General features: G+C 43.1%; 1 protein-coding gene across 5 annotated transcripts; it reads right to left on the minus strand.

The window, feature by feature from the left end:
* Positions 1–6,616, minus strand: LOC100275628 (Arginine decarboxylase). Of its 5 annotated transcripts, XM_035965439.1 has the most exons (4): positions 6,421–6,595; positions 3,715–5,613; positions 3,475–3,610; positions 1–238 (listed from the first exon to the last, which is right to left on the minus strand). In XM_035965439.1, the coding sequence occupies exons 1-2, from the start codon at positions 6,483–6,485 to the stop codon at positions 4,053–4,055; spliced, it is 1,626 nt and encodes a 541-aa protein (XP_035821332.1). In that variant the 5' UTR covers positions 6,486–6,595; the 3' UTR covers positions 1–238; positions 3,475–3,610; positions 3,715–4,052. The 5 variants fall into 5 exon arrangements, 4 of the variants coding, with proteins under 4 accessions (XP_035821332.1, XP_035821333.1, XP_008669760.1 ...); XM_035965440.1 differs by lacking the exon at positions 1–238 and having other exon boundaries at positions 3,306–3,610; positions 3,715–5,624; positions 6,421–6,616; XM_008671538.3 differs by lacking the exon at positions 1–238 and having other exon boundaries at positions 3,314–3,610.
* Between the last annotated feature and the right edge of the window lie 1,897 nt (positions 6,617–8,513).

Below are 8,513 nucleotides of genomic sequence, written 5' to 3' on the forward strand. Positions count from 1 at the left end.
TAGTGAACAGATCAATTTATTATGTATTCCTTTTAATGAAAGCACTAAAAATTCAATCAGTAAAATTAAACAAAGCCAACCAGGAGACAGTTTCAACAGCAGAGGCTAGAAAACAGCTTGATACTTTCACCGCAAGGGGACACACGAGTGGTGATGTGGAGAACCTTAGTAGGGATCCTGACATGCCCCTTAACCCTCAAATGCTTGTCCTTGGCTCCCTTTACCAAACCCGCACAATCTGAAATGTACCAGAAATCACACAAATTTGTCACTTCAATAATTCATTGAAAATAACTCTGCAACGACAGTCCAATACTATGGTGTAGCCATCCAACTGGGCAATACAAATCCGTCATACGCAATCATGCATGCCATCCACCTCTGCATGAGCCACAGACTCGTGAACGACAAGCCTTAATCACAGTCACACCTACAGTCCAAAATAAGTGCTCAACCAACCAACCCACACTGCTCCTATGTCGTGCTATATCAATGCATTGGACCATTTTACAATTTAGTTTAAAATATTTTCAAATGATAAAATGTTTTGATGGAGCCAGCCGTATTGAACCGTACAAGAGTTGCATTGGACAAGAAAAACAGGATGCCTATGTAAGTTATATTATAAACAATAGTTAACACAAGATTTCGCTATCAAATTTATGAACGTTATTTAGTCGTATGTTGAATATAGCTTCAGGTTGTTCGACGACTATAGTGATGAAGATTTTTATGGGCTACAACGGAAGTATAGTATTGTCGCTCGAGTTGAAGTTAAATTCCCGATTGGCTTAAAAGGGTATTTTCTCAACACTATGTTCTCAACAGTTTAAATTTTTTCTATGATAACCATTGTATATAATATAGTTAGCCAAACATTATTCTGTAGGGTTAATATCAACTACTTCGTTCTATAAGCTATGGTCATGTGGGGGAGTGCTAGACGAATGGAATTTGATAGGGTGAGTGGAGTATGTTTGTTTCATGTTAAAACATACATTTCAGTTACATAATATAAATTTTTGATGTTTTGTTCTCTTATGTCTTTGTGTGTAGGATGTAAAGATTCTTCGAAGGAACTTTGTAATTGATCTATTAAGTTACGAGGACAATTCATGCCGCTATGCCATCCCGCCAAACATACAACAACGACTTATCAATATCGCTAAAAAAATTAGATTAATGTACGGTTGTCGATATATTTGCCTATTATTAAAAATTGTAAGACATCACATTTTTAATTGAGGTTGCATCAATAAACAGGTTGATGTAGACCAATATGGTTTGTGTGTGGTTTACATGTTTTAAATATAAATATATGTGAGCAGCTAGCACATCTAAATGTCAAACAAATCCCTTTTGATCTTTGAGCTTACAAGTTTCTTCGATAAAAAAGTAATTTGATTACCAAGCAACTACTATAACTTTATGTATGCCAGACCTCTGAATTGAATGTTGTTTAAGTCTTTTGTGTGCATTGAGATATTAAGTTTATACAATTTGTATGCCTATATTCTACTATACTTGATTACATGTTCATGTCATACATCTTAGGACCTGGTAATCTATTTTGACCTGTATTGCTCTTCTTGTTTATAGGCACATGATGTTTCGGCGATTTTGAATTTTAGTGAGAATTGTACACCAGAATTTTTGACGCCTTACCTGGACAGAATCGTGAATAAATTACTTGTTATTCTTCAGGTACGCAATTACTTGTGTTGAATTAGGTTTCAGGTTGCTTCAAATATATTTGTTATCATGGTTAGTAAACAATGCTAACTGCTCATGTTCATATTCTAGAATGGCAAGCAAATGGTGCACGGCGGAGCATTGACAGCTCTAGCGTCAGTAGCAGATTCATCACATGCGTTGTTCACTTGGGAGTTTTATGCATAGTGGATCTCTGTTATTGTGCATCATGGCCTCATGGGGTTGTCGTATTGTTGTAGCGCTTTCTAACTTACTCGTAATAACAACTTTATATATCATTTACATTGTTTTTTGTTTGTCTATCTGATCATAAGTTTGTAGCAATAACTTTTTTGTTTGTCCATTTACGTGGGGCAGCAGGCTGCTGCGCTCTTGGGAGAGCAGCCCGTCTACCACGTCGTACAACGTTCCATTAGCTGCGGGGCTGTCACGCCCCCAGTGGCGCTGCCCGGCAAGGAGGTTGGGTATTTGGGGGATTATCGGCCAAATATCATGGCTCCCGACGAAGCAGGGGCTACGACCAGCACGCTGGATATTGCTGGGGGGCCGCCTGATGCTGGCGGCGGCTGCTGCCTGGAGGCAGCGGCAGAGCTCATGATCGTCGAGACCTTTGATACCAGATTGGTAGGAGCTGCATTCTCTATGCTGATGATATGTTTCCGTTGCAACGCACGGGCACCCACCTAGTCAAGGTATACGACTGATATCATATGCTGGATTTCAGGATACGCAAGGCACGTCTTTCGTATTTACTTACAAAAAAGGGGGCGGAAAGATTCTTCTAATGATAGCAGTCTCTGTACACATGAATTTAGAAAGAAAAAAAAGTAGAAGGGCCACAAATCCTTTTTTCTATAGAGTATAGACATAGAGTGTTCACATGATCTCGCCGTAGCAAGCATCCTGCCAGAACCGATTCAATTAATCTGGCTTTTTATGCCTGGCACGGAGGGACATGGCCCCACCCGTCAGACGCTGGACTGCTCTGTCAGTAAGGCTCTAATATTAATTATAAAAATGCGTGTCTGCTTGCTTAAATGTCTACGATCGTGCGAGGGTTGGATTAAGTGAGGCCAACAAAAAAAAAATGCTGTTTGTATGTATGCGCTTAATTAAACGGGAAGGAAACCGACAGCACAGTGGGGGCAGGGCGTTAGCTCACAGGTCCTTATTGTTTATGGTGCGCGCGCTTTGTTAGGGAAAGACCGCCGGCTGGCCCGTGACGAACCCAACTGCATCGTCGTCGTCATCATCACTGTCACATTACTTCATGGTTGTTGTCTTGTTGATGGCAGTGTGTAGGGGGGCCTATCAAGCTTTAAATAAACAATCACTACTATTGTGTCATGTTTTCAGTTCCTGCTTCAGGTGGGGGCCTTAGGGGGTGTTTGGTTTGTAGGGACTAATGTTTAGTCCCTTCATTTTATTCCTTTTTAGTGTATAAATTGTTAAATATAGAAACTAAAATAAAGTTTTAGTTTCTATATTTGACAATTTTTAAACTAAAATGGAATAAAATGTTGGGACTAAACATTAGTCCCTAGAAACCAAACACCCCCTTAGTTTGTATATATATAAGCGCCCTTCATTTCTTATACTATAGAGCAAGAGTGCCATTCTACGAAATGAAGAAAAAAAATTGTGATTACAATGATGCGGTCCATTCCTATGTTTCCTTTTTTGTGTGTGTGTGTACGAGTTGTGGAATGTTCGTGAATTCATGAGTTGATGGATAAACTTAGAAGAGAAGGTAGATAGTACTTGTTTCAGAAGCCCTGCAAAACATGCAGCCGGAGGTAGCACAACCGTGGAGGTGTGCAGACCTGCATATGATGCTTCAGCTTTACTGCCAGTTCAGACCGGACCTCCCAGTTCAGAAGAGAAGCAAAGAGGAAACCTGAAAAAGGAATAAAATACAACAGGCAGCAACGTTACTTACCGGCTAATTTAATCCCTTTTCTTCAACATAAATGCAGAAAAAAAAGCAGGATATACCATTACATTGCACGGCACTTCAGATAGAAAGGTAGCCCTCCCTCCCTAGCAACTCATACTTCAAACAACAACACAGGAGATCACATGCTATAGACCCTTATTCATGCTTTGGCATCATATGTCGCAGCTTGGCAACTCTTTCGGCTCACGAGACCGAGACACAACACAACACAGACTAAATTATTTGGCCAAGTGGCCGGTGGCTACAAACCGCCAGCCGTTGGTTTACATCCATCAAGCGGACAATACATTGTGCTCTTGACTTGGCATAAACCATACTTGATCTCTCCCACCCACGGTATCTCTGCGACAACACAGTCTTGTGACAAACAATAGGGCAATCATCATAAGTCGCACACCAGAATGGAATTTAGCTCAGCATCAGCCGCTCCACTGATCGTGATGCCTTGGTGTCTAACGCTCATCAAGTAGGACAGTGAATCATGGGTTACTACCTCGCCTGGAATCAGAACTGGGATACCAGGTGGATACGGGCATATTAGCTCACCACAGATTTCACCAAGGCTGTCCTCGATTTTCACTCTCCTCTTCTCTGTAAAGAAGGCCTCTCTTGGACTCAGATGCACAGAGATATTCTCTAATGGGCCATGCACACGATTCTCCTTCACGGGTTTCAGGCTATTTGCAAAGAAATGTTTTTCTGATAGATGCTTTGCAGACTGCACAAGCTTCTCAGCGTCCTGCACTCTGGTTCCTAAGTTGACTGCAAATGTCACGGCCCTTGTGCCAACAAGCTCAGATACGATTTGATGGCCTTCATATAAAATGTCATCGGCTTCGTATCCCGATAATTGCAGATCTGAGGCACTGAGTGTGATGCGCAACGGATCAATGGCAGGGAAATCAGAAGCAAAGCATGGTAAGTCTAGAACAGATATCCCAGGGATTCTCGCCAGCAGGTCTTTTGTTTCCGATGCTATAGCTAATGGCTCATCAAATATATTTGTGTTCTGGCTCAGCTGATCTCTCGCGGCATCTAAAGATGACAGTAGAAGGTAACTCGGGCTCGAGCTCTGGAGGAGCTGAAGGCACTGGCTTACTTTATCTACATCGACAAGATCTCCAGACATGTGAAGCATTGAAGACTGTGTAAGGGAGCACAGGACCTTGTGTGTGGATTGCACAGCTAGGTCAGCACCTTGCTCAATTGCAGTGCTTGGCAAACTGTCATGGAACCTGAAATGTGCACCATGCGCTTCATCAACTATAACCGGAATGCCTCGTGGATGACAAACACTGACAATACCTTGCACATTGCTGCATACACCATGGTAGGTGGGTGAAGTAACAAGAACAGCGCCTACCCTCTTCCCATCCTCCTCCAGCTCTTTTACTGCTTCATCCAGCTGCAGCGGGGTGATACCACCAGCAATGTCCCACCCAGAATTATATTCTGGTATTATGTATTTAGGCACCACACCAGACAAGACCAGCGCAGAGATCACTGAAAGGTGGCAGTTCCGTGGCACAATGAGGTAGTCGCCAGGAGAACAGGTAGCCATCACTGAGGCCTGGATTCCACAGGTCGTTCCGTTGACAAGGAACCAAGTTTTAGATGACCCAAACAGTTGAGCTGCTCGCCTCTGGGCATCTAGAATCACACCTTTTGGGGAGAAGAGATCATCGAGCTCGGGTAGCTCGGGCAAGTCATGCAGAAATGCCCCTGAGCCAATGAGTTTCGACAAGGAAGATGGAGCAGCTTTTCCTCTGTTGTGTCCTGGGAAGTGAAAGCAGGAAACATCTTGTCTGGCAGTTAATTGCAGTGCACAGACCAGAGGGGCAGTACAATCTTGAACAAGCCCCGAGGATCCAGATGATGAAGGTCCAGTTCCAGATATTGCTGGTGTGCTCGATGCAGTGCCACACTGAACAACAGCACTTCGTCTGGAAGACTCCTAGGAGGCAGGAAATTTTATAGTCACATAGAACACAATAAATAGTTCAAATGAACATAAAAATAAGTTTATGTTCATTTTCCAGAGTTAATGATACTAAGAAGATATTCATATTCTAGTCATGGGATATTCTTGCAGAGAAACTTTTTTTAAAACGCGAATGGCAGGAGCTCTGCTTATATTTACAAGTGAACGAGACGTAATCATTCTTGCAGACAAACTAAAGAGCATATGTTAAATAAAATTTGTGTTCAAAGGGGGAATAAGATACTAATGAAATAAATCTACTGTAAAGTGTCACCATTCACGCACTAAAACTGAACACAGACACAGCATACACTCAATGAGATTGGAACGGCAGTCATAGCTTCAGGAGAGAATGTGAAGGTACCCGTATAGTTTGGGGCCACACTTAAAAGTTAAATGGCCAAATTCGTTATTAGCTCTCCGATTGACACAATCAAAAATCCATAATAGGAACAGTAAACCCACGAACTCGAGGTGCTTTGGTGGTTCACAATCTAAGGACAGCTTCAGAGCAATTCCACAAACAAGTTGTGGGAGTTCCGTCGGCAATCCTTCAACTTCAAGGACGCTCCCCGAAACCACCGATTCTAGAGTTGGACACGCGGAACGGAAACACCACCGCGCATCACCACGAAACCCCACTGAAAATCTAGAGTACTGGGAACGAACAAGAACTGGCGGGTTCCAGAATAAACTACTAAAATCATTCATGAGGACGAAGGCAATGGCAGCCAGGTGCAGAGCCGGTTCTGAGCAGGAGGACATTTACCCAGTCCGGCGGGGGCAACACGCGAAGGTGACGGGAGGGCAGCTGCCGGCAACGCAGCGAGCCATGACTGGTCACTGGTGACTGCTGCGCCCTGCTTCCCTCAGACGGCGAGCTGGACGGAGGGGAAGGGGACCCGATTGTGGTGCTGGGCAGCTGGGGATAACGTTCCCTGATCGATGCAAACTTGGCCCGGCCCAACTTTATGGAATTCTAGAGCCCATGTTTCCGTTGGAAGTGGAGAATTCAGTGAACGGAACGGCCGTTTGGATTCTTTTATTTTAAATGAATTAGAATATATATGTATGATGGATTAAGCTATTTGGTTTAAAAATCAATATTTTATATTTTTAAACAAAATAAATATAATTTGTCTTAAATTAATAGAAACTGAAAAATAAAAAATAATTCTATAGATCCTCATATTATATGTTTAATCTATAATCTACAGCACGTTTTTAGCTCAGTTCCGTACATTAACTCCATGGATTAGTTGCTACTACACGTTGTCTGACGGTCTTTGTTATTTCATCTCGACTAGTTTGCCAAGAACAGATTACTGGCTGGCAGCTTAATTTGGTATGTTTAGCCTCATTGATACTGCTCTGACTCATTTAAAAATGGCTTTAGTTCTGACTCCTCTATAGGAGCAGCTTCTCCACAAGAGTCACTGTTTTTTTGTTTGCAAATCGTTTGGCAATGCGGTTCCTCTATTTTTTTATTTGGCGTATGACTCAAATGCGTGCACTAACCTTGTTCAAACAATTGCACAAACCATCCTTGTAAAGAGGATGGGTATGTCCTACTTAATGATGATCATTGGTACATTGTGTTAGGATTTATGAGCTAGACCCAATTGAGAAATTCAAATAAATCTCAGGAAAATCTCAAAAGCCCATTTAAGTGTATGGCTAGGGAATGGTGGAACCAATAGCACCATATTGCTAGCTCTAGTGGAGTAGAGCTAGTTTAAATATGGAAGCCACACTCACTCACCAAGTCATGGATGAGAGGAGAGAGTGTGGAGAGCTACACGCGCGTGCTCGCCTAGGCGGGGCGAAGGGCGCGGGCGCACGACATGCGCGTGAATGGTTTGCCAAAATCCGGCCCCTCGCTTTGTGGGGGCGCGACCTCCTTTTGCCGTTTGAATTTTTGGTTGCTTGGCTGTTAAGTTTAGAATCCTAACTGAACGCGAGATTTTCGCGGGCGGATAAGATTGAAGAGAGCTATCTGGTCGCGGACTCGGCCCTATAAAAGGCGCCTGGCAGCCAGCATCCAATTCATCCCAGTTTTCGCTTTCGCCTCTCTTCACAGCTGAGCCGCCTTCCAGTTCTCTTCATCCCGACCGCAGACGTGCATCTGCGATCAGGAGAGTAGGTCTCCAGAACCCTTTGTCTTCTAGATCCTGCACTGGGAGAGGGCGAATAAGGTTTTTGGGAAGCGTCCCCACGCGACTGCTTGACCCTGCTGATTCCGGCCCACGCCATCAACCAGTATGTCTGATCAGTACGCACCATCTGATTTGACTTTTTACTTCAGTTCTTCTCATTTGTTTATGATTTATATTCAGAATTTAATCTGGAATTTGTCTAATTACTCAACAATCCAAAAACCTTATTGTAGACAATTTTCTAGTTTTTCTATGAATGCTTTTGCCGACACGCTGAAGCCAGAAAAGTTCAATGGTATGCACTTTAAGAGATGGCAAGTCAAGGCTACGCTCTGGCTTACTGCTATGAATGTCTTCCATGTTAGTAAAGGCAAACCTGAGGGTCCACAGACTCCTGAACAGGAGAAAGAGTACGACCATGCCAATACTATCTTTACGGGAGCCGTTCTTAGCGCCCTTCTTGATCGTCTGCTTGATGCGAATATTCAGCACACAGACGGGAAAGAGTTGTGGGATGCACTTACTACTAAGTATGGTGCATCAGATGCTGGCAGTGACCTGTATATCATGAAGAGCTTTCATGATTATAAGATGGCTGATAATCGCTCTATTGTATAGCAAGCTCATGAAATACAGTGTATAGCCAAGGAGCTCGACCACCTTAAGATAGTCCTTCCTGACCGATTTGTGGCTGGATGCATTATTG

This window comes from Zea mays, chromosome 1 (assembly GCF_902167145.1).
Source record: "Zea mays cultivar B73 chromosome 1, Zm-B73-REFERENCE-NAM-5.0, whole genome shotgun sequence".
NCBI classification, from domain to species: domain Eukaryota; kingdom Viridiplantae; phylum Streptophyta; class Magnoliopsida; order Poales; family Poaceae; genus Zea; species Zea mays.

Coding starts and splice junctions, on each gene's coding strand:
- LOC100275628 (XM_035965439.1), bottom strand. CDS start 6,485: ATGGCTCGCTGCGTTGCCGGCAGCTGCCCTCCCGTCACCTTCGCGTGT. Junction 5,614..6,420: donor TGTTGCCCCCGCCGGACTGG/GTAAATGTCCTC, acceptor GGAGTCTTCCAG/ACGAAGTGCTGTTGTTCAGT.